The sequence below is a fragment of the Stenella coeruleoalba genome (genome assembly GCF_951394435.1).
Source record: "Stenella coeruleoalba genome assembly, chromosome: X".
In the NCBI taxonomy this organism is placed as follows: Eukaryota; Metazoa; Chordata; class Mammalia; order Artiodactyla; family Delphinidae; genus Stenella; species Stenella coeruleoalba.
In genome coordinates, this window is record NC_137152.1 from 116,009,691 (window position 1) to 116,037,301 (window position 27,611).

Genomic DNA, 27,611 nt, shown 5'->3' on the forward strand with positions numbered 1-27,611 from the left:
GTGTGTTTTTAATCAAAGTATAGTTGAGGTTTCTTTGTGTTTTGTTCACTGACTTATGCATGACACCTAGAACTACACCTGGCACATAGTGGACACCAATAAATATGTACTTTTAAATGAACAAAAATATCTGTGCACACTTACCAAATAGAGATACGGCTTCTACTATGAATTAATATAATAACAAAGCTTTCATGCACTCTACATGCACTTTACAGTTTAACCATTTTCAGCTCACAGTTCCTATAACAAGGCTAGAGAAAGTGATCACTCTACTTTGCGGTCAAGTAAATTGAAACTCAGACAAGTTATGTGTGTGATCTATTACACAGCTCATGCGTGATTCCCTCACTGAAACCCGATTCTAGAAGAAGCAACTACAGTTGCAGTGTCACAAGTGCAGAAGCCACTTTGAATATGCAAAATAGCAGTGTTCCATTTGGATCTGTCATTAAATGAATTGCTCACCTTCTACTTGAATTTCAAGTTTCTTATATTAATGACAGTATGCAAATAGTGACTTTTTCTCACCCTGCATTACAAAGGTTAAGGGCAAAGAATGAACACCCGCTGTATGATATTGCTTTTGTACAGATAAAGCAAAAAGATTTGGAGCTTGATTTATAAATACCTTCATAATAACAATGCATGGTAAACAACTAAAAAAGCCTGACTTCCATCTGACAGAGAGTAACGGCAGCACGTCCGATTGAGATCTGCATTTTTCCCTACACCACAGAAAATGTGTTTTGCTAATACAATGATTTAAGGTGAGTTTAGGGAGTCAGCATCTTAGTAAGCCCCGCCCTGGAGAAACTGGGGAGTAGGCAGACCTTGGCTTTTGTGTGTTGCCTGGCCTTCCATGCCACAGCACTCCCAGGCAACAACAGGCTTCTTAAAAAGTCCCTTTGACCTGCTCATGACCTCCTCCCCTGCCAAATGCCCAATGTGGACCCATCCCTCCACTCAAAAAAGAAAAATAAGTTGAAGTGCTAATTTATGCTAAGTTGTTAAAATCCTAATGATTCCATAGTAATTTTGGACTCAGATCTTAGTGCAAAGTCAGGCTCCACCACTTACTAGCTGTCTGGCTTTGGACAAGTTACATAATTTCTCTTTGCTTCCTCTTTCTCATCTATAGAATGAGGTTATTAATAGTACTTAATTCACAGTGTTGAGTGAAGATTCTGTGTGTGTGTGTGTGTGTGTGTGTGTGTGTGTGTGTGTGTGTATCAGAGTGCCTGGAACTTAGTGTTATTTAAGTATTTGCTATTAAAGAGACAGGTCATACAATATAGAAAAAGAAGTGACGGATCCAAATTTGATTTCTGTGACCTGGGCAAGTTACCTAATTTCTCTGAATCTCAGACTCCTTAGTAAAATGGGAACAGTCTCTACTTTCTCAAGTCAGATAAGGATTGCTAATATCATATGTAAAGCGTCTGTAATATTATATGATGCAGAACAGATGCTTCATGTTGTATCAAATGTTATTCTTTGCAAATTAAAAGGGAATTGTGGGAGGTGTAAACGTTATTCCAAACTAATCAATGGGATAGTGGCCTTGAGGGAGTGGATTTGTTGAAGAATGAGGCCTTCAAGGTATCTTTTAAATGAGACCAGCATTAACGATATAAAATTTGGGTTTTAATACTATATGTGTAGATTGTAGAAAGTCAAGGAAAGACAAATATCAGATGATATCACTTATATGTGGAATCTAAAAAAAAATGATACAAATGAACTTATTTACAAAACAAAAACAGACTCACAGACTTAGAAAACAAACTTATGGTTACCTAAGGGGAAAGGGGGGGAGAGAGATAAATTAGGAGGTTGGTATTAACATATATATCGTACACTACCATATATAAAACAGATAATCAACAAGGACCTACCGTATAGCACAGGGAACTCTACTCAATACTCTGTAATAACCTATATGGGAAAAGAATCTGAAAAAGAATAGATATATGTATAGCCAAATCCCTTTGCTGTATATGTGAAACTAACACAGCATTGTAAACCTACTATACTCCAATATAAAATAAAAATTTAAAAAAAGAAAAAAGAATCATCTCTCTTCCGTACGTTGCCCTGGCCTACAAGCATTCTCTAGGTTACATCCTAGAGTGCTTTGGGATGGATGGAGCACGGAACCAAGGACTTTGTTTGGTTTCTCCTCCTAAAAGTTCCCCAATTCAGAGTTCTATTACCTTGATACCATGGATTTCTTTCCCTATAGTGGTTGTAAGAACAGAAACATTTTGAGGATGATACCAGTTGAGATTTTAGTTTTAGGGCTATTTTTAGGAATCTTGGACATGTCACTTCCTGAAATTCAGATTGACATTGCCAGCTTGCCTAGGATTACAAAATATCAGAGTCAATAGAGCCCTTTGAGTTCATTTAGTCCAAACTGTTTGACAAATAGCCCAACTGAGCCTCCAGGAGAGGAAGGACCTTGTCCACGGTCACACAGTAAACTGATGACTGGCTTCCCCCATGTCCAGAGCCCTCTTTGGCTGGAACTCCTTTGCTGAGTGAGCCTCCTTCATTAACTTTTGCCACTGGGGAAGTTTTGCCTCTGCAGTCCCACGCGAATATATCACATACCAACATGACACGGACCAAACATATGATTCCTTGTTTCTTTCCCGTGCAGCCTGTGGAAAACCTTTCAAAAGCCATATTGACCCAAGCGGGGCAGACAGCCAGAAGACTTTGTGGACCTCACGGTGACTGAACTCCAAGATGCTCTAATCCTACCTTAGGTAAACAACTTCTCTGCCCTCTGAAAACTACTTGACCACTTATGGGCAAGGCTATGGGTACCATAATAAGCTCTTTTCTTCTAAGATTGAATGCATAAGGATGTGTCCCGGATCTGCCCCACCCCAGACAGAGACACACCTTTCCTACTTGCCTCTCAGGGTGTTTTCAGTTGAAGATAGGAAAGGAAACTTCCACTCAGGTTGTGCCTCTCTTTCTGGCCTAACATTTCCTTTGATCTTTCTCTTTGATTCCTGACCTGCCTCTTTTGGTTCTGCAATGTCTTATGGCCAAATTTCCTTGGCTCGATATGCACTACTGTGATTCAGGCCAGACCCATGAGTGAGTGAGAGAGAGTGCCTTGTTTCCTCACTGTGCTTCAGACCCATTCTCCCAGGCCAGATGAAACTTGCCCAGTTCAGCAGCAGCCATTAATGTAGCTCCAAGTGAGGGGTCAAGTTTCCCACCACGAACTCCAACACTGACATAAAGTGTCACAGCTGTAAGGGTAAGTGATGGTCCCAGGCCAGTCATCATGTATAGACATGGCTACAGTGTGGGTAGAAAGTGCCCCTGTGAAATGGAAAACACTTAATTAAGCAAACAATGAATCCTAGAGCTTTTCCCATATTACAGAGAAGTCCTCCAATGCCAAAAGACACCTACTGCAAATTTCTCCATGGGCACACTGCATCATAGACACAATACAAACATTGTGTGGAAAGCAAGGAGAAAAGAAGAAATAATCATCTCAAATTTGACAATTAATGTAATCAGTTTTAATGAATATTGTTTGAGTTGCACAACAATCCTATAAATCAGTGTTTCTCAAACTTTAAGGTATACAAGAATCATCTGGGAAGCTTGTAAAAATGCAGCTTCGGATTCAGTGGGCCAGAAATTCTGCATTAGAAAACAAGCTCCCAGTTGAGGCCCAGGCTTCTCGTCCACACACCATACTTTAAGTATTAAGGCTATAGGCTAGAATTTCCCAGCCGGTATGTTGCAGTATTGTACTCCAAGTTGATATCCACATCCCTTGGGGCAGCTGGTCAAGAACTGAATCAGAGCCTCTGACAGTGAAGTTTATCCTAGAATGCTGTGCAAATGTTATCATTTTCTATGTGTGCCTGTGATAGGGGAAAGGTTTGGAGGCACATCTGTAAGGAATAATGGAGGTTTACCAAAATTCCCATTAGCAATAGATTATTCTTAATAATAATTATAACAATAACACGAGTTATCATTTATTGCATATGTATTATGTGCTGGGAATGGTGTCAAGTACTTTACATGGTTTTTTCATAGAACCTTCATAACAGTCTTAAAAGGTACATGCTATTATTAGACCCTAGGTAACCACCACTAATCCCAGGGCTTTGCATTTTAATTATTATCTCTATAAGGATAATTCTCAAATTTATATCTGCAGCTTTAACTTCTCCCCTGAATTCCAGGTGCATTATCCAACTGCCTACTTGACATCTCCACTTGGAGATGTTCAAAGTCCATAACATGTCCTAATCAGAATACCTGCCCCTCTTGCAACCAAGCTGTTTCTCTCCAATTGCTCTAGATAAAAAGCTAGGAGTCTTTTTTTTTTTTTTGAAGTATAGTTGATTTACAATGTTGTGTTAATTTCTTCTGTACAGAAAAGGGTAGGAGTCATTTTTTTTAACTTTTCTTTCCCTGACCCTCCATACACATGTGATCCGTTAGGAAATACTGTCAGCTCAGCCTTCAAACTAGATAATCTGAGTCAGTCTAGTTCTCTCTGTCTCCTCTGGCACCCTCAGCTCTGGCTTGGATCACTGCAACAGCCTTCTGGCTGTTTTCTCCCTCCCTACTCTCCTCTTTGAGCAGTTCTGGTTGTCTGGAGGGAGGTAGCACGTCTGCAAATGGCAGCTAGTGAGGCCAGACCAGCGGAGTTGAGCCAGATGATAATAGCAAACACTTACATTGCAATCACTATGCTCTAGACCACTTTCTACGTCCCTTGCTCAGAATAACATTTAATACAATAACCCTCTGAGTCACATACTATTATTACCCTCGCTTTACAGATGAGGACACTAATGACCAGAGAAGCCAAGTAACTCGCCTGAAGTCACCCAGCTAGTGAACAGTGGATCCAGGATTCAAACAAACTGACTCTATAGTAAATGATCTGAACTCCTCTGCTCTACATCATCTACAAAAGGTTTCCTGTGTCACACTAAGAAGTATGCACTGTGACCTGAAGGTCGGGAAAAGAGGCATTAAAATTACCAAATCCGCTAAGTCAATGATGTGGTTGTTTTTGTTTACAGACAAGTAAACAAAGTCAAGCAAATGATTATTTTTAACTGAATTGATCATTTGAGTGAACTGAATCAAAATGGTCAAGTTGCTTAAGGAAATAGGCAGCTGCCCTTGGAAGTTGTGTGCATTGCTAATTATGCTGGTCCATTCCTATATCCTCAGAAAAGTGTCCTTAAGGAACCCCAATTGCTTTAGATAAAGAACATTTGTCTGATGTCTCCATATATTTAGACCAGTATATATTTTTACAGTTTTTCTCAATGTATAATTCTAGTATGAATAAGAAGTAGAAGGGTATGAATACCAATCTCTTTCACAACTGTAACAATACCTTGCCTATTCCGAAAAATATCTCCCAAGAGACTTGGCTTATACTTAACTCACCTCTTAGGAAATAAAACCTGGAATGTCATTCACCATATCTCTGGCAGCGATCAGTCAATGCACTATGCTAACAAAAAATATCTCTTCACGCCAATCACTTGCCTCTAAAGGTTTGAGAGGAAAGACACATTAATAGGGAAGGCACATGTTCACATGGTACCCTGTGCATGACTCTTTCAGCACTGACCACTCTATATCACCATAGTCTGCTTACTTGGCCATTTCCTCTACCGGACTATAAACTCCTCCAGGGCAAGAACCATATTTTGTACAGCTTTGGATCACAAGCACCTAGCACAGTGTTTAGAAAAGAGTGAGCCCTCTGTAAATGATTAATGGAAACATGAAGTGGCATTTGATGTAGCTAATCACTCCTTCCAACCTAAACAGCTTTTTTACTTAACATCTAAGATGCTATTCTCTCCTGGCTTCTCTCCTACACTTACTGGCTATGCTTTTTCAGTCTCCAAAGGTTCTGCCCTCAGTCCTTTGCTGAATATCTGGTCTCATGACTTTAAATGCCACCTGTAAATTAACAATTCTAAAACCTTTATCTTTAGCCCAGATCACTCACCTTAACTCTAGATTCATATAGTCAACTGCCTACTCTGCACTTCCAATGAGATGTCTAAACACAAACCTAATATAACCAATGTCTAACTCTTGATTTTTATTTATTTATTTATTTAATTTTTTTTGCGGTATGGGGGTCTCTCACTGTTGTGGCCTCTCCCATTGTGGAGCACAGGCTCCAGATGCGCAGGCTCAGCGGCCATGGCTCACGGGCCCAGCCGCTCCGCGGCATGTGGGATCTTCCCGGACCGGGGCACGAACCCGTGTCCCCTGCATCGGCAGGCGAACTCTCAACCACTGTGCCACCAGGGAAGCCCGATTTTTATTTCTTAACCTTCTATCCTTATGGTCTTTCCCATCTTAGTAAGTGGCAACTTCATTTTTCCAATAGCTCAAGGCAAAAAAGGCGTTTTATAACAATGTCCAATCTGTCAAGCAAGTCCTATTGTCTCTACTTTCAGATTCCTTCCCCTAATTCAACCATTTTTCACCAGCTGCACTGCTACCATCCTAGTTGAAGCCTGCAATATTGTGATTTATAAGAAATATGCATTTGGTCATTCAGGTGACCAAAATATAGTTCTCATATAAATTTGGTCTTCTTCCATGGTTCCTGGCTCACAGCTCCCAAAACCCCTGCAATGTCCTGAGCAATAAGAGCAGTGGGAGCACCTTTTGTTATAATATCTGCTCTCTTGTCCTCAGCTCCTGCAAATGCAACAGAGCCATAAAGATGGAATGGGTGTCTTGTTATTCCTAACAAGCCCCTTTCCACCACTACTGGCTTTGTGTCAATGAGGTGACTTTTGGAAAGCACCTGAGGATGGGGGGTGCCAGGGAACCAACCATGTATAGAGGGTGGAACTTTCAGTCCCTCATCCTGATTTCTGGGGAGGGGAGAGGAATTTGAATCAATCACCAATGGCCAATGATTTGACCAAGCATGCCTATGTCATGAAGCTTCCAAAACAATCCAAAAGGAAAGGGTTCAGAGAGGGTTCAGGTTGAGGAACCAGAACACTTCCATGTGCCACCATGCCAGGCCCCAAACTCCACAAGGACAGAAGCTCCTTTGTTCAGGACCTCGCCCTATGTATCTCTTCATCTGTCTGTTGGCTAGCATCCTTTAATGTCTTTCATAATAAACCGGTAATCTAGTGAGTAAACAGGTTTTCTGAGTTTTGTGAGCCACTCTAGCAAATTAATCGAACCCAAGGAAAGGGTCCTGGGGACCTCTGATGTATAGCCAGTCGGTCAGAAGCACAGGTCGTCACCTGTGCCTTCTCTTGGCACCTAAAGTGAAGGGCAGTCTTGGAGGACTGAGCCCTTAACCTGTGGAATCTGATGCTATCTCTGGTGGATAGTGTCAGAATTGAGTTGAACTGTAGGACGCTCAGCTGGTGTCCTGAGCATTGCTCGTTGGTCGGGGAGGAAACGTCCAAACCACACACTGGAATTGAGTCCAGAAACCAAATAAGCCACCATCGATCTCTTGACTCAGTTATTGCATAAACCTCCTAACTGGTCTGCCTACAATCATTAACCAAGCATCCAGGATGATCCCTTAAAAACCAGAAGCAGATAATATCACTTTTCTGCTCAAAACCATCCAGCGGCTTCCAAGCACACTTTTAAAATAAAGTCCAGTTTCTGCACAATCCTTTCCAGGCCCTCCCTGGCCTGCACCACCCTTCTGACTTCCTGTCCCAAGCCACTCACTCTCCCCATCGCTCACTGTGTTCCAGCTGCACTGGCCTCTTTGCTGTTTGGGGGAATATACCAACCACGTTTTTGTCCCTTGGACTGCTCTGACCTCGAATCTCATTCCCTTCAGGTCTCTTCTCAAAGACTTCTTTTGAATGCAGCCTTCCCTGACCACCCAATATAAAGTAGCTCACATCTCACCCCTATCAAGTTCTATCCCCTTTCACTGGGAATTATTTTATTGTCATAGCACTTACCACCATCTGACATGTATATTCATGTGTTTTGTCTTACTGCCCCCCTTCTAGGCTATAACCACCAGGAGAGCAGGGACTACTTGTATTTCTAGTACCTGGAACAGTGCCTGGAACAGAGTGGGCACCCAACGAGTATTTCTTGAAAAAAAGGGATTAATAAATGGCAGAGTCTAGAAAGCAAATGATAAACTGTAATTTATACTTGTAGCTGGTGAAACCAACTCTAAATCTCAGCGTCTGTAAGTTCAACTGTACTCCTCATCTAACTTTGTGACCAACTAGACCACTGACTCTGCCTTACACATTTTTGTATCTCTAATGCCTCACATAGAACGTGGGACATGTAAGGTACTCAAAAAATGCTGAATGAATGAATCTATTTTACTATTAGAAAGAAAGCTTAGCTAGTTCAGCTTGTGCCCCCTGGGTTGATGTGAGACAGGCTTGTTAAAAGTGATTGTACAACACTTTACAATTGTCGGACACCAGGGCCATGCCTGGTGGCAGTTGGATTTTTATTTGAATGGAGAAGCCATTAGCACTGTGGTTAATTCAGTGATCTGATTTGTCCACAAGGGCTCCTTCATGTGGCTCTAACAGCCCTTCCCTTATGAGGGAATTAACCTGCCTGCCTTTGCAGAATAGGAAGACAGAGGTATTACAGATGAAATCACAGCACTGCTTAAGAGTTAAGGCCTGTAAAGCCTTATATTTACACCAAACCAGAGTCATCTGGGAATGACCCAGAATCATAAAACCTATTCTAAAACAAAATGAAATTAGGTCTGAGTATCAGAGAAATTTCGCTAACATGCAAAAATGCTTATTTTTTAAAACTTATTCATCAACACTGAAAAGCCCACACTTTTAAAGAGCATATAATACTCATTTATTAGATTTCTTTATTGCAAGTTGTTTTTAATTCCTTGAATATCATTTTCTTAAACTTCAATATTTCCTATATATAACGCTGACTATGAAATGTGTTATTCAAACTGGAACCCTCAGAGTCAAAGGACGCTCTAGCAATTATTTGCACTCACCACAGGGGCAAACGGAGACTGTCTCGGGCCATCTGAGACATGGGGTTTCTGTTCAAATATATGTTGATAAGCTCATATGTAGATAAATTCAGTTTAAAAATCCAGATTTCTGGTTGTCTGGAAACATATATAGGTTACATACAGGTTGTTTTAAAAAAGTAGATAGCCAATACAATAAACTCAGTAACCTGTATCATATATTTATGTTTCTTTTTTCACGTCATTTTATTTATGACTCACATTTGATTATTATTTTTGACAGATGAGGAAACTGAGGTTATGTTACCAGCCCAAGGCCCCTTATGATCAGTCAAGAGAACTAGGATTCTAACCCAAGTGTCCGAACTCGCAGAGTTGAGATTAAAATACAGAGATGTCTCACTTCAGAGTCCATGCTCTTTTCACCCGCCCCACAGCAATTGTTACTAATCCTTTCTGAGTAGGGGGGGTACAGATAAAATTACTATTGTTCGTGAGTTGATGAATATTGAAGCTGGACAATAGGTAAGTGGAGGTTCATTATACTATTCTATGTGATTTTTGCTTCTGTCACTTTCCATAATAAAAAGTATGTTTTAAATCCCCTTCTCTTCTTTCCACTCCAGTAACTCCAACTTTCCTTGAATGCTAGGTTTAAGTATTAGAGTACATGCATTGCTATTTATTTCTTTAAGTTTTTATGCTAACAAAATTAATACATGCTCATTTAAAAGATTCATCGAGTACAAGCATAAAAAGTAGAACATAAAAATTCTTTATAATTTGCTCACCCCCAAATATTTTAATATATGGATATCTCACTTTCTACCAAATTTTTCTTGTTACTGTGGTATAAAATATACCATTTTTAAGTGATCAGTTCAGTGACATTAAGTATTATTCACAGTGTTGTGTAACCATCACCACCATGTAGTTCCAGAACCCTTTCATCACTGCAAAAGGAAATTTCAAACTCTTTAAGCATCATTGCCCCAGGTCCCTGGCAACCACTAATCCTCCTTCTGTCTCTACGGATTTGCCTATTCTGGATATTTCATATAAATGCACAGTCATATAATATTTGGTCTTTTGTGCCTGGCTTCTTTCATTTAGCATAATGTTTTCAAAGTTCATCCATGTTGTAGCAGGTATCAGTACTTCATTTCTTTTGATGACTGAACAATATTCCACTCTGAATATACCACATTGGGTTTATCCATTCATTGCTTGATGAGACTTTGAGTTGCTTCCACCTTTTGGCAATTGTGAATAATACTGTTACATACCATGTTTTTAGTTAAATGTTTTATTTTGATATGATATTCTAGTCACATGCAGTTGTAACAAATAATACAGAGAAATTCCTTTATATCCTATACCCGGTTCCTCCAGTGGTAACATCTTGCAAATCTATTCTACACTATCACAACCAGGACACTGAGACTGATACAGTCTAAATACAGAACAGTTCATCACCACAATATCTCATGTTGCCCTTAGATAGCCACATCAACCTTTCTCCTGCTATCACCCTTTCGTGAACCCCTGAAAACCACTAATCTTGTCTCCTTTTCTATAATTTTGCCATTTCAAAAATTTTATATAATAATATGATTTGTAACCTTTGAGAATGGCTTTTTTCACTCTGGTGATCTATCTAGATTGCTGTATGTATCAATATATTATTCCTTTTTTTGTTGCTAAGTAGTATTCCAAAGTATGGATGCAGCATAGTTTGTTTAACTATTGACTCACTGAAGGACATTTAGGTTGTTTCCAGTTTGGGGCTGTTATGAAGAAAGCTGCTTTAAACATTTGTGTACAGGTTTTTGTGTGAAAGTACACTTTCCTTTCTTGAGGATAAATGCCCAGAAATGTCACTGCTGTGTTCTTATGATCGTGTTGCATGTTTAGTTTTTTTAAAGAAACTGTCAAATTGTTTTCTAAAGCAACTTTACCGTTACACATTCCCACCAGCTATCTGTGAGTGGTCTATCCCACCACCTAACTATGAGTAGTTTAGTTTACTCACATCCTCATCAGTATTTGCTGCTGTCACAATTTTTTATTTCAGCCATTCTGAAATCTCATTGTAGTTTTTAATTTTTATTTCCCTAATGGCTAATGTTGTACAATTTTCACGTGCTTACATGTCATTTGTATATCCTGTTAGTGGAACATCTGCTCATGCATTTTGCCCATTATCTAATTAGCTGTTCGAGTTTCTTTAATATACTTTATTTTTTAGAGAAGTTTTTGGTTCACAGCAAAATTGAGCAAAAAATACAGAGAGTTCTCACGTACGTATGCCCTGTATGTGCACTCCTTTCCCCACTATCAACACCTCCCACCACAGTGGTACATCTATTAAAAATCAGTGAACCTACATTGACATATCATTATCACTAAAGTCCATAGTTTACATTAGGGTTCATTCTTGGTGTTGTACATTCTATGGGTTTGAACAAATGCATAGTGACATGTGTCCACCATTGTAGTATCATGTAGAATAATTCACTGCCCTAAAAATTCTCTGTGCTCTGCCTATTCATCTCCCTCACCCAATTCCTGGCAAACACTGGTCTTTTTACAGTCTCCATAGTTTCACCATTTCCAGAATGCCATGTAGTTGAAATTACATAGCATGTAGCCTTGCCAGATTGACTTCCTTCACTAATGTGCATTCAAGTTTCGTCCATGTTTTTTCATGCCTTAATAGCTCATTTCTTTTTAGCACTGGATAATATTACATTGTCTGGATGCACCACAGTTTATTTATTCACTCACCTACTGAAGAATATCTTGGTTGCTAACAAGTTTTGGAAATGATGAATAAAGTTGCTGTAAACATCCATGTGTAGGTTTATGTGTCGACATAAGTTTTCAGCTCCTTTGGGTAAATACCAAGGAGTGTGATTGCTGGATCATATGGTAAGAGTATGCTCAGTTTTGTGAGAAACCACCAAACTGTCTTCCAATGTGTCTGTACCATTTTGCACTCCCAGCAAAGAATGAGAGGTCCTGTTACTCCACATTCTCACCAGCACTTGGCATTGTCAGTGTCTGGGATTTTGGCCATTCTAATAGATGTGTAGTGGTATCTCACTGTTGTTTTAATTTGCAATTCCCTAATGTCATATGATGTCCTGGTGGGTCTTAGGGACAAGGATGGAGAAAAAGCACTTGCCAGATCAGCAGCTGCATACCATGTACCAGGGGATGTGTTAATTTGCTCAAGCAATGAAGCAACATCTGGTACAGCAGCTGCAGTTAGTCATCCCCTGGTTAAGCTTATGTTAATCCACTGTCATTCACCAAGATCTGTCTTCTGCACAGGTCAAGTAGGAGACTCGAATTGGGATGTGGTGAGAATCACTACCCCTATACCTTTCAAGTCCTTAATGATGGCACTAATCCCTGCAATCCCTTCAGGGATGCAGTATTGCTTTTGCTTTAGTATTTTCCTAGATAGAGGCGGTTGTAATTGCTTTCACTTGACCTTTCCTATCATAATAGTCCTCATTCCACATGTCAGGGAACATTGTGGGGATTCTACTAAATGTTAAGTATGCCTATTCCAATTATGCATTTTGGAGCTGGAAAACAACCACAGAGTGGGTTCAAGGACCCGCTGGATCCACTGTGAGATTGACCCAGCTAAAGCTCCATTGATCACCTGACCTCCATAAGCCCCTTCTGTGGCTGGTGAGCCAGAGTGATGATTTGGATCTCCTGGAATCAATGTTGGCTCAGAGCCTGTGTCCAGTAGTCCCTGAAAGGCTTGATTTTTTTCCCCCAGTGTACCGTGACCTTGGTAAAAGGCTGTAGGTCCCTTTGGGGAAGGCTGAAAGAACTATTAACAGTATACCACAGTCCCTGCCTCCAAACAGCATGATATTGTGGGTTAGGATTTCAACATGTGAATGTGGGGAGAACATAAACATTCAGTCTTAGAGCATGCTTCAAATATCTCTTCTGTTCCTTTCTTCTGATATTCCTATTGTGCATTTTTGCATCTTTTGCAGTTGTCTCACGGTTCTTGAATAGTCTGCTTTTTTTATTTTCTCTTTGCTTTTCAGTTTTAGAAGTGTTTACTGTCACGTTCTTAAGCTCAGATATTCTTTCCTCAGCCATGTCCAGTCTACTAATAAGCCCATCAAAGGCATTCTTCACCTCTGTTAAAGTATTTTTGATCTCTAGCCTTTCTTTTTGATTCTTTTTAGAATTTCCACCTCTCTGCTTATATTATCCATCTGTTCTTAAATGTTAAATGTTGTCCCATAACATATTAATCATAGCTTCTTTTTTTTTTTAATTCCTAGTCTGATAATTCCAACATTACTGCCATATCTGACTCTGGTTCTGACGCTTTTTAAGTCTCTTCAAACTTTGCTTTTGCCTTTTAGGGTGCCTTGTGATTTTTGGTTGAAAGGCAGGCAGAACATACTGGGTAAAAAGGCCTCTGGGGGAGGGGATGGGTTCCACAGTCCTGTAATTAGGTCTCAGTCTTTTAGTGAGCCTGCACCTCTGGGCTGTGAACTTCGCAGCACTTCTCAGTTTCCCCTGCCCCCTTAGGTGGGACGTGGTGACTAGAGGGGGCTGGAATTGAGCATTTCCCTTCCCCCACATGAACGGCTAGAGCTGACTAGAGTTAGGTATTTATTTCCCTTCCGTCAGATAGGTTAGTCTCTGATAAAAGTCCACCAGATTAGGCTCTGGTTAATAGCTTCTCCTGAGGGCAGTCTTGTTAAGAAGAACAGAATGCTCTGCTATGTTTCTAAATGGTTCCTTTTCTGGAAGCAGGAGGGGATTTTTATCTGACATTCACTGGGAAGACTTGGTAGAGCTCCCGGAGGTAAAACTGACAAAAGCTTGGGGGCTCCTCATTGACTGGGTCCCCCTGGAAATTTTAACTCTCAAACTTGTCCACACTGACTCTCCAGCAATTTGTCACTTGCAGTTCAGATTTTCCTACCTCTGTACTGGTTCCTGCAGAGGTTTCTGTCTGTGAGTTTCTGCTTCTGTATGATATGATGGTCTGTATCTTCCTGTCTGTCTTTACAACTTTGGATGTTGCATTTTGCCCTGTGACCTCACTCTCTGAAGGATTTAAGAAGAGCTGTTGATTTTTCAGTTTGTTCATCTTGTCATTTGTCAAGATGAAGGGGCAACTTCTAAGCTCCTTAAATGCTGGGCCAGAACCAGAAGTGAGATTATTTGTTTTTTGCTATTGAGTTTTGAGATTTCATTATATTTTCTAGATAATAATCATTTGTCCAGTATGTTTGCAAATATCTCCCAGCCTCTACCTTGTCATTACAAGGTCATACAAGGGTTTTTTTTTTTTTTGTACATCAAAAGTTCTAATTTTGATGAAGTCCAGATTATAACTTTTTTTTCATTTATGGACCATGCTTTTCTTGTTAAATCTAAGATCTCTTTGCATAGTTCAAGGTTCTGAATATTTTCTCTTTCATTTTCTAAAAATTTTATAGTTCTGAAATTTGTATTTATCATTTAAGTCCATTATTCATTTTGAGTTAATTTTTAACAAGGTGTGAGGTTTGGGTTGATGTTTCTTTGTTTTTTATTCTTTCCTTTTTTGGCATGTGGATGTCCCATTACTCTAGGACCATTTGTTGAAAAGACTCTCTTACCTCCACAGAATTGCTTGTGCATCTTTGTCAAAAATCATTGGGGCATATTTTTGCATTTCTGTTCCTAGGTTCTCCATTCTGTTCTGTCCATCTTTGTGCCTATCCTTCAGCCAATACCACACTGTCTTTATCACTGTAGCTATGTAGTAAGCCTTCATATCGACTAGAGTAATTCCTCCAACTTTATTCTTGTCAGGATTGTTTTAGCTATTCTGAGGTCTGTTCCTTTCCATATAAATTTTAGAATGTTTGTATCCACAAAGAAAGCTTGCTGAGATTTTTATAGAAATTTAGGGAGAATTGATATTCTTAGTATGCTGAAGATTCCAATGTACGAATATGGTATACCTCTCCGTTTATTTAGGTCTTTGATTTCTTTTATTATCATTTTGTAATTTTCAGCACCAGATCCTGTACATATTTCATTCAGTTAAACCTACATACTTCATTTTCTTTGGAGCTATGGTGAATTGTGTGTTTTTAATTTTTTTCCACATGTTCACTGTTGGCATACGGAAATATATCTAATTTTTGTGTGTTGATATTTTGTGTGTATCCTGTGACTTTTCTGAATTCATTCATTAGTTCCAGAAGTTTTTGTGTATATAACTTGCAATTTTGTAGGTAGACAATCATATCATCTGCACAAAGGGTCAGGTTTTTTTCCCCATTTCCATCTTTATGCCTTTATTTAGTTCCTTCCTTTCTTCCTTCCTTCCATTCTTTTTCTTTATTGCTCTGGTAAGAACTTCCAGTGCTACAGCAGAATTTTCCAGTGAAACCATCTGGGCCTGGAGATTTCTTTTTTTGGAGGTTTTAATCACAAATTCATTTTCTTTAGTGGTCATAGGACTACTCATGATATCTGTTTCATGTTGGTCGAGTTTTGATCATTTCTGGGTTTTGAGGATGTGGTCCATTTCTTCTAAGTCTGCATTTATCTGTGTTCAGCTTTTCATCATATTCCCTTATTATTTTCTAATGGCCACAAGATCTGTAGTGATATTCTCTATTTCATTCCTGATATTGGTGATGTGCGTATTGTCTCTTTTTAACTTTGTCAGTCTTGCTAGAGGTTTACCACTTTTACAGATTTTTTTTAAAAATCATTATTTAATTTACTGATTTTCTCTATTGCTTCCTGCTTTCAATTTCATTGGTTTTGGTTCTTATTTTTATTATTTCCTTGCTTCTGATTGCTTTTTAAATGTAAATTCAGTTTCCCCTTCAGCAACTCTGACATCTTCTCAAAAGAAAGTGGGGAACAAATTTACACAATCTCATTGCTTTTTAGTGGGGATGTAAGTTTAGCTCCTTGATAAAGGATGAGTCACATAGTTTTGGTGGCTTCAGTGTAGAAACTGAAGCTCAGCTTTCACTGGGTCACATCGATGCCATGGCAGGTTGAGAGAGGGAAACAGAATACCAATCAGTCTCACCTCCCATCACATCATTCAACCCCATTAATGTTGGGTGCAGGGATTCAGTTTCCAACTGGGCTCAGCTGACATCAGAAGTGGCAGGAAAGTGGAGTGTTGACTAGCCCTGGCTTGCCTCACCTTGTTCAGTCTTGCTGATGCCAGGTATCTTCCCACTGAACCTCCACCAACACCAGTGGGACTGAAGCCTAGTGGTATCTAGCTCCACTTCACACTGCCTCATTAAGTCTTTCTGATGCTGGTGAGGCTGGAGGCTCAGCTTGGCTAACGCCTACTAATGCTGGGCTGGTAGGAGAATCAGAGCTCCAACTGCCTCCGCTGGGTGGAGTATGGAAAATTAGCTCCTTGATAAGTACTGCTGACACTACTCTGCAGCAGAATCAAAGCAAGGCCACTTAGGTCTGCTGTGAGAGAAATGAAAGATCAGCATCCTGTTTGTCCCAGATGACACCGCACAGCAGAGGAATGGGAGTGCACCACCCACTTCAGCGGAGAGGGCAGTTGAGGAGAATATCAGCTCCCTACTCAGCTCCATTGAAACCATAGGCGGTAGGTTTTTCCATTGGTGTTTGACTAGAGTAGGGTGGGTACTGTAAAATTTTTCCATTGTGTTAGGCCACTGTTTTTACAGTCCTTTCACTATGGGAAACAGGATCTTCATGGAGCTTTTTTTTTTTATTGTGCCTATTGTCTGTTCTTGGTTAGAGTTCTCTGTACCACCCTCTCCAAGATATGCAGGAGACAATAAAGAAATCCAGAGTGCTCACCGCCATGCTGTTCCTCCAGTCCCCAGATCCCCACGCAATCTGCCTCCTTTCCACCTTTCAGAATCTTCCTATGCTTGGTCGTTGTGTTATGTTAGGGATTTTTAGTTGTAAGAGGCAAGACCAGGAGGAATAAGGCTACTCCATCTTGGTGGAACTGGAAGTAGTCACTCAGAATCTAATTTTAATCATATGAATGAATATATATTTTGTGTAACCAGGCTCAAGGTAGAGTAAATTTATTTTTCTAAGTAAGAATTTTAAAAGAATCTTAGAAGAAACATAGAAGAATCTTAAAAGAAGCATTTAAGCTCTAAAGTCATTATAGGTTTGCTTCGTTGTTTGATTTTTAATCTATAAAATGAGAAAGTTGAACCGGATGACCTCTAATATCTTCCCAGCTCTGGCAATCTAGGATTCTAAGTGCATTACAGAAATAGAATAAGTGACGATTCCAAGGCACTTGGTACACACTTTCGGTCTTCATCATTACATTAAATCTTCAGAGACAGAACCTGACGTTTTAACGTCAAGATCTAAGATTTTCTCTGTGACAGACAATCCATTTAGTGAATCTGGTTCCTACATGCACATCTCTGGCCTCGGGGGCTTCCCTGGTGGCGCAGTGGTTGAGAGTCCGCCTGCTGAGGCAGGGGACATGGGTTCGTGCCCCGGTCCGGGAAGATCCCACATGCCGCAGAGCAGCTGGGCCCGTGAGCCATGGCCGCTGAGCCTGCGCTTCCGGAGCCTGTGCTCCGCAACGGGAGAGGCCACAACAGTGAGAGGCCCGCGTACCGCAAAAAAAAAAAAAAAAAAAATCTCTGGCCTCAGTACAAACAGAGTGTGATTGAGTATCAATATCATTATTATAATTTTTACAAGAATTTACAAGAAGCACGTATGTTTAAAACTTCAGCTTCAGGTGGTGTTTCAGAGAGGGAGGGTCATCCTACTTAAGGCAGCAGCATGAGCTCTGGAGTAAGCAGCCCTCTATCTATGTACTCTTAGTGAATTCCAACTCACCCACATCTTACCTGTGTGAACTGGAAAGGTCAATTAACTCAGATCTCACACCTCTAAAATGAAAACATTTATCTATCTCACAGAGTTTATATAAGGATTACACAGGAAAAAAATAAATATAGGTAAATCTTCAAGTATTATGTCTGGAAAAGATAAGTAGTCAACAATAGCAGCTAATGATAAAAATTTTCATCATAAAAATTCTTATCCTCCTCACCCTCCTCCTCCTCATCATCAGCCTTATCTCTATTCTTAATCTAAATGGTAGAAAGTGGTTTCTAAGAACAAAAGCTCCTGATTCCTACTGTCTGAATTCAAAGGCCTTATCCTCCACTAGCTGTGTGACCTTAAACAGATTACTTATGCTCAGTGTGCCTCATTTTCTCTAAAATGAGAATGATAATAGTGCCCAACTCATAAGGCTTATTGTGAGAATTAAATAAGCTAAATGGATACAAAGTACGTAGAATCATGCTTGACGTATACTGAGTACTCAGTAAACATTAAAAATTATTGTTTACATCTATAAATGTATTGCTGTCTCTGACCACCTGATATTGGAATATGAAGTCAGTTCAATCAACACTGAAGGAAACATGATTTCTGACTGAGCTGACTGGAAGTTTTTACATCAGTCAGTCATGCTCTCACTTTGTCAGCTATGCAAATACTTTAAATGTCCTAAATGACTCTAGTGAATACAAGACATCTGCCTTAAAATGGAAAACACTTCAGACAGTCATCCAGTCTGCTTCTCCTAAGTCCTGTAACCATTTTTAGGTACCTAAGATCTGGAGACCCTTATTTGACTTTACCTATTTGTATAAGCTTTCAGAGTTCGAAGCCTCAGTCCTAGGCCTCTCCATCAACCTGAACCATCCTGCCTCAAGAAAGATGGAGCATTTTCATTGAGTTCCCCAAAATAGTGGTAAAGTCCCAAACTTCTGAAAATATCCAAAACAAAGCTTCAAAACTGTTCCTGGCAGTGTCTTATGAAAGCAGTATACTGCCAACCATATTTAAAATATAATAATCTTATTCAAAAGTGGTAACAGGGCACTTCCCTGACAGTCTAGTGGTTAAGACTTTGCCTTCCAATGCAGGGGGTGCGGGTTCGATCCCTGGCCGGGGAGCTAAGGTCCCACATACCTCACGGCCAAAAAACCAAAACATAAAACAGAAGCAATATTGTAATAAATTCAACAAAGACTTTAAAATACATGGTCCACATCAAACAAAAATCTTTAAAAAAACAAAACAAAAGTGATAACACAATACATCCATACTCTAATGATGGCAGTATAAAACTGTGGCACAATATTTAAAAAAATAATCTGGGCTTCACAGGTGGATTCTATCAAACATTTAGAGAAGAGCTAACACCTATCCTTCTCAAACTCTTCCAAAATATAGCAGACGGAGGAACACTTCCAAACTCATTTTATGAGGCCACCATCACCCTGATACCAAAATTAGAAAAAGATATCACAAAGAAAGAAAACTACAGGCCAATATCACTGATGAACATAGATGCAAAAATCCTCAACAAAATACTAGCAAACAGAATCCAACAGCACATTAAAGGATCATATACCATGATCAAGTGGGGTTTATCCCAGGAATGCAAGGATTCTTCAATATATGCAAATCAATCAACGTGATACACCATATTAACAAACTGAAGGAGAAAAACCATATGATCATCTCAACAGATGCAGAGAAAGCTTTTGACAAAATTCAACACCCATTTATGACAAAAACTCTCCAGAAAGTAGGCATAGAGGGAACTAACCTCGACATAATAAAGGCCATATAGGACAAACCCACAGCCAACATCGTCCTCAATGGTGAAAAACTGAAATCATTTCCACTAAGATCAGGAACAAGACAAGGTTGCCCACTCTCACCACTATTATTCAACATAGTTCTGGAAGTCTTAGCCACAGCAATCAGAGAAGAAAAAGAAATGAAAGGAATCCAAATCAGAAAAGAAGAAGTAAAGCTGTCACTGTTTGCAGATGACATGATACAATACACAGAGAATCCTAAAGATGCTACCAGAAAACTACTAAAGCTAATCAATGAATTTGGTAAACTAGTAGGATACAAAATTAATGCACAGAAATCTCTTGCATTCCTATACACTAATGATGAAAAATCTGAAAGTGAAATTAAGAAAACACTCCCATTTACCATTGCAACAAAAAGAATAAAATATCTAGGAATAAACCTATCTAAGGAGACAAAAGACCTGTATGCAGAAAATTATAAGACACTGATGAAAGAAATTAAAGATGATACAAATAGATGGAGACATATACCACGTTCTTGGATTGGAAGAATCAACATTGTGAAAATGAGTCTACTACCCAAAGCAATCTACAGATTCAATGCAATCCCTATCAAACTACCACTGGCATTTTTTACAGAACTAGAACAAAAAATGTCACAATTTGTATGGAAACACAAAAGACCCCAAACAGCCAAAGCAATCTTGAGTACAAAAAATGGAGCTGGAGGAATCAGGCTCCCTGACTTCAGACTATACTACAAAGCTACAGTAATCAAGTCAGAATGGTACTGGCACAAAAACAGAAATATAGATCAATGGAACAGGATAGAAAGCCCAGATAGAAAACACACATATGGTTACCTTATCTTTGATAAAGGAGGCAAGAATACACAGTGGAGAAAAGACAGCCTCTTCAATAAGTGATGCTGGGAAAACTGGACAGCTACATGTAAAAGAATGAAATTAGGGGCTTCCCTGGTGGCGCAGTGCTTGGGAGTCCGCCTGCCGATGCAGGGGACACGGGTTCGTGCTCCAGTCCAGGAAGATCTCACATGTCGCAGAGCGGCTGGGCCCATGAGCCATGGCTGCTGAGCCTGTGCGTCCGGAGCCTGTGCTCCACAACGGGAGAGGCCACAACAGTGAGAGGCCCACGTACCGCAAAAAAAGAAAACAAATGAAATTAAAACACTCCCTAACTCCATACACAAAAATAAACTCAAAATGGATTAAAGACCTAAATGTAAGGCCAGACACTATCAAACTCTTAGAGGAAAACATGGGCAGAACACTCTATGACATAAATCACAGCAAGATGCTTTTTGACCCACCTCCTAGAGAAATGGAAATAAAAACAAAAATAAACAAATGGGACCTAATGAAACTTAAAACCTTTTGCACAGCAAAGGAAACCATAAACAAGACAAAAGACAACCCTCAGAATGGGAGAAAATATTTGCAAATGAAGCAACTGACAAAAGATTAATCTCCAAAATTTTCAAGCAGCTCGTGCAGCTCAATTTCAAAAAAAAACAAACAACCCAATCCAAAAATGGGCAGAAGACCTAAATAGACATTTCTCCAAAGAAGAGATACAGATTGCCAACAAACACATGAAAGAATGCTCAACATCATTAATCATTAGAGAAATGCAATTCAAGACTACAATAAGATATCATCTCACAGTGGTCAGAATGGCCATCATCAAAAAATCTACAAACAATAAATGCTGGAGAGGGTGTGGAGAAAAGGGAACCCTTCTACACTGTTGGTGGGAATGTAAATTGGTGCAACCACTATTGGGAACAGTATGGAGGTTCCTTAAAAAACTACAAATAGAACTACCATATGACCCAGCAATCCCACTCCCGGCCATATACCCAGAGAAAACCATCATTTGAAAATATACATGCACCCCAATGTTCATTGCAGCACTATTTACAATAGCCAGCACATGGAAACACCTAAATGTCCACCAACAGAGGAACGGATAAAGAAGGTGTGGTATATATATATACAATGGAATATTACTCAGCCATAAAAAAGAAAAAATAATGCCATTTGCAGCAACATGGATGGACTTAGACATTGTCATACTGAGTGAAGTAAGTCAGACACAGAAAGACGAATATCATATGATATCGCTTATATGTGGAGTCTATAAAAAAGGGTACAAATGAACTTATTTACAGAATGGAAGTAGAGTCATGGATGTAGAAAACAAACTTATGGTTACCAGGGGATGGGGGGAGGGATAAATTGGGAGATTGGGATTGACATATACACACTACTATATATAAAATAGGTAACTAATAACCTGCTGTATAGCACAGGGAACTCTACTCAATACTCTGTAATGATTTATAAAATGGAAACAGATTCACAGACATAGAAAACAAACTTATGGTTACCAGCGGGGAAAGGCGGGGGAAGGGATAAATTAAGAGTTTGGGATTAGAAGATACAAAGTACTGTATATAAAATAAACAAAAGGTCCGACTGTATAGCACAGGGAACTATATTCACTATCTTGTAATAAAGTATAATGGAAAATAATCTGAAAAAATATATATATAAGTGAATCACTTTGCTGTACACCAGAAACTAATACAACATTGTAAATCAACTACACTTCAATAAAAAATTAAAACTATATTAAAAAATACTCTGTAATGACCTGTATGGGAAAAGAATCTAAAAAAGAGTGGATATATATATATATGTGTAACTGATTCGCTTTGCTGTACAGCAGAAACTAACATAACATTGTAAATCAACTATCCTCCAATAAAAATTTTTTTAAAAAGAAAAAAGATGACATGGCAATGACATTCCGCCTCCCCCACCACCCCCCCCTCCCCCCACACACACACACAGAATAGCTCCTCACATAACTAACAGAATTTCTTTGGTCATGAAAAAAGTTCAAAACCAAATTATTTTTTTATTCATTCTATAGTATAATGGTAAAAAGTGAAAGCTCTGGATTCAACCTGAGTTGAAACAGCTTCACCAGGACAGGTTACTTCCCTTTTGTCAACTTCAACATTCTCATCTGTAAAGTGCAAAGAGTAATAATGCAGAACTCAGAATTGTTGTGAAGATTAAATGAAATAATGTGAATTGCTTAGCATAATACCTAGAATGTAGATGTCCAGTAAGTGCCAGTGTTATTGATATTATTCCACACATTAGCTGAAATGCATCAAGGAAACTATGCAGTCATCAAGATTGATACCACTACTTAATTCTAAATGGACAGAATGTAACTTTCAAGATTCAACATATTGAAAATAGGACAATTAAAGACTAATTTTTTTAAAAAAAGAAGAGAATATAATCTTATGAGAGAAGGAAGGATTGACGATACACGTACCTGAAACAAGATAATTACAAGTGAATACTGATGTTAGCTCTAGTTTTTCTGCCAAGGAAGGTATAAATGTCATCACCTTGGTTTTCATAGTCTATACTGTCCAATTAAACAGTGCATACACTCTTACCTTCAGAAGCTAAATTTTCCAGAACCTCAAAAATGAATGTATGTTATTGACTATTAATGAATGTCTTCAGTGTGGCACTCCCAAGAGACATGTATACCCTGTCCAAATAGAAAAGTGTTGTATCCAGGCTATCTGGAGTTCATAAGCAATAGTGGGGTGAAGGCATTTTAGACACTCACCTTCCTGGTGATCTTCCTAACTTTTGAGAAAACGTTAAGAAGAATATCCCAGCTTTCTGTTTGGTCACACTTAAGATCAGCAATTTTGAAAGTCAAAATAAATATGAAGGTGAAATAATTTTTCTCAGTAGAATCTAGGATTTGCATTTCCAGGGAAGCTATAAAAAAAAAAAGAAAAAATATATGAGAGTCACCAGAATAAGATTCTAGTTTATAGAAATAAGTGTGTTATCCCCCTATCATTCCAGGGGCTCCAATCTCAAATTACATTTCTCTGGAAGTGAATATTAGACCAAATGTCTTCCTCTGTGGAAACTGAAAGAATGAGTCTATAGGAAAAAGGGAAAGTGACAGACTTTTTCAAAGATGGCTACACCAATATATTTATCTCATCCACATTTTACAGTGGGAATGACATTCCTCCCACAGAGGTGGGGTCTGTACTCCCTCCCCTTTCATCAGAGCAGGAGCCTGTGACTGCCCAAGCTATTTCACGGCCGAAGTGATGGCAGAACTTTGGACACTAGGTGTAATATGCATGAAGCTTCTACTTGGCTCTCTCTTTGAGGACCCGCACCTTTGGATCCCAGCCACAATGTTACGTATAATCTTGGGCTACATGAAGAAAGCACATGTAGGTGTGCTGGCAACAAGTCCTGCAAAGGTCTAAGCCTACGTGCAGCATCAATTGCCAGACATGAGGGGGAGCAAGCTTTCAGGTGGTTCCAGTCTCAACCTGTTTGAGCCTTCCAGCTAAGCAAGGCTCCAAACATCACACAGCAGAGACAAGCTATACCCACTGGGCCCTGTCTGTATACCCAAACCACAGATACTGTGAATATAATAAATGGTTGTTTTTCACCACTGAGTTTGTTATACAGTAACTGCAATAAGAAGTTAAAGTAGATTGCAGTGAAAAACTCTCCAACTCCTTGATTATCCTCCTTTAAGTACACCCTGCCTACCGGGAGGAGCTCTTTTCACCAGCACACGAGCTGGCTACAGATTGGCTGCGAAAACTGGCAATTGGCCTTCTTGACTCTTGGGAAGACCATTTTCCAGAGGGGCAAACTTTTGAAACTAACAGGCAAGTGAAGCCCCACAAGTATAAAATTAGATTCAGATTCTCCTACAAATAACAATCTCAAAGTTCACCCTCATGATCCATCCCAAAGCAGTATTATACAGATTGTTTTTATTAGGACAAAAGAGTTGAAAATGAATTTGGAGAACATTGCTACCTCATGTTAGAGCAATGTTCAAATTCTCCTCGGCATCCTTAGTATTTCACCGTAACCCTCCATGCCACTCCTGGGCCCTTGTTGTGCTCGCTTGCTTTCCCTGCTTCCATAATGAGGTTAAATTCATTCATACTGATGTACAAATTTAGCTGGCAACTAAAATTGGTGCATCTCTGTGGTAGCTTGCCACCCAGATCTTCCTTTTAGAACCAATACATGTACTTCCCCAATTGCCAGCTCAGCACAGTCCATCTGTGTGAATTACCTATACAAGTTCAAGGTGAGTCACAATTCTTGCCTAGAGGCAACCCAGTGCCTCCAGTGACTGTTTCATGGGAGGATACAAGGTCTTTGCCTCATTTTAGGGTACCTCCAAGGTATCATCCCAGCTCCAGAGCGCTCTGTGGGCTCAGTTGCAGCCTCCATTGCAAGTGCATCATAGGTCAGCTTAGCACTCTGTCCAATCCCACTTCTCTCCTCCCTTCCAGGTCATTCCCATTAGACCACCTATACACAAATCTTTGTCTTTGAGTCTGATTCCTGGGAACCCAACCTGCCACACATCCCCAGCGGAATATTTAACAAAGGTTAAAGACCAAAAAGAGTGAAGCCTTGATTGTGGAATGTCATGTATTAGCTAGCAGAGGAAGTGGGACTGAGGGTGAATTGGGAAAGGTCGTCCTGGCCCAAAGTCAGAATTTTTTATTTATTTTTTGGATAGTGACTTCCTAGAGTATGTACTGAGAAGGATCCTGGGCAAAATCAGTTCTTGGGGGAGGAAATATCCTACAATCAGTCAATTATTGTGTACCTTGGACAAGAGATGGGCTGAGAAAGAACACATGCCAAGCAATTACTGGTCTAGTAATAATTACTCAATAGATAGCATTTTGAAAATACGTAATTTTGTTGCATCCTTATGCTTTTTATTATTGAGGTAAAATTCCCATACCATACAATGAAATGCTAACCTTTTTAAAGTATACAATTGAATATAATTAAATACATTCACAATGTTCAACTACTACCTAATTCCAAGACATTTCACCACCCCAAAAGGAAACCTCAAAGGCATTAAGCAGTCACTCCCCTCCCCACCCCCACCCCAGCCCCTGGCAACCACTCATCTGCTTTCTGTTTCTATGGATTTATCTATTCACGACTGCTATGTCTTCTTAGATAACTGACTCCATTATCATTACATAATACCCTTCTTTATCCCTGATAATTACCCTTGTTCTGAAGTCAACTTTGTCTGAAATTAATATAGCTACTCCAGCTTTCTTTTAACTACTGTTAGCATGGTATATGTTTCTTCAGAAGTTTCGTTTTAACCTATATGTGTTTCCATATTTAAAGTGGGTTTCTAGTTGACAACATATAATTGGCTCTTGTTTTTTGATCCCTTCTGACAGTCTGTCTTTTAATTGGTGTCTTTAGACAATTAAGGTTTAAGTGGTTATTGACATAATTAGATTAATATCTACCATATTTGCTACTATTTTCTATTTATTGCACTTGTATTTTGTTTCTATTTTGTCTTCTGTATTTATGCTTTCTGTGGTTTTAGTTGAACATTTTATGTGATGCCATTTAACCTATCAATTACACTTCTTTTTTTAACTTTTTTTAGTGGTTGCCCTAGACTCTGCAATATACGTTCACAAACCCAATCCAAACCCATTTTCAAATAACTCTATACTTCTTCATGAGTAGAGCAATTACCTTAAACAAAGTATTCCTAATTCATCCTTCCCATCTCTTGTATCATTGCTGTCATTCACTTCACTTACCCATAAACTATAACCATGGAATCTACTGTTGCTATTATTATTTTAAACAAACTGTTATCTGTTAGCTCAATTAAGAATAATACAAGTAAAAGTTATTTTACCTTCACTTATTCCTTTTTCTAATGCTCTTCCTATCTTTATGTGGGTACAAGTTTCTGACCTGTATAATTTTCCTTCTCTCTGAAGAACTTCTTTCAACATTTCTTGGTCTATTAACAGCAAATTCCCTCAAGTTGTGTTTATCTAAGAAAGTCTTTCTCCTTCACTTTTGAAGGATAATTTCAATGGATACAGGAGTCTAGGCTAGTGGGGTTTTCGATCAATGATAAATATTTCACTTCACTCTCTTCTGGTTTATATGGTTTCTGAAGAAAAGTCAAATGTAATTCTTATCTTTGCTCCTCTACAGGTAAGCTGTTTTTTTCTCTAGCTTCTTTCAAGATTTCTCCTTTATCTTTGATTTTGTGCAGTTTTAATTTGATATGGCTAAATGTAGCTTTTGTTTGTCTGTCTGTTTTAAAGGATGTATCCTCTTTGGTGTTCTTTTTCTTAAATTTTTATTGCAGTATAGTTGATTTACAATGTTGTGTTAAAAGTGTACAGCAAACTGAATCAGTTATACATATATATATATATATATATATATACACACACACACAAACACACACATATATATATCCACTCTTTTTTAGAATCTTTTGGTGTTCTTTGAGCTTCTTGGATGTGTGGTTTGGTGTGTCTGACATTAATTCAGGGAAATTCTCAGTCATTATTGCTTCAAGTATTTCTTCTGTTCCTTTCTCTTTCTTCAGCTTCTGGCATTCCCATTATCCATAAGACACACCTTTTGTAGTTGCCCCACAGTTCTTAGATATTCCATTTAGTGTTTTTGTATTCTTTTTTATCTTTGTTTTTCACTTTTGGAAGTTTCTATTGATATATTCTCAAGCTCACTGATTCTTTCCTCAAGACATATCTAGTCTACTAAGGAGTCCATCAAAGGCATTCTCCATTTGTGTTACAGTGTTTCTAATTTCTAGCATTTCTTCTTTATTCTTTCTTAGAATGTCTATCTCCCTGATTACATTACCCCTCTATTCTTGCATGTCGTCTATTTTTCCACTACAGCTCTTAGCATATTAATCATAGTTTTAAATTCCTGGTCTAATAATTCTAGCATTGCCACCATGAGTCTGGTTCTGATGCTTGC

General features: G+C 39.0%; 1 protein-coding gene across 1 annotated transcript in view; it reads right to left on the reverse strand.

Moving 5' to 3' along the window:
* Positions 1–27,611, reverse strand: part of LOC307180667 (uncharacterized protein) — a gene marked incomplete at its 5' end in the record, with an annotated part of 557,930 nt that overhangs the window by 507,139 nt on the left and 23,180 nt on the right. Inside the window, one exon of the mRNA XM_079911035.1 lies at positions 23,368–23,525. Coding sequence (XP_079767161.1) covers positions 23,368–23,525 — 158 coding nt within the window. The remainder of the gene's footprint in view (positions 1–23,367; positions 23,526–27,611) is intronic.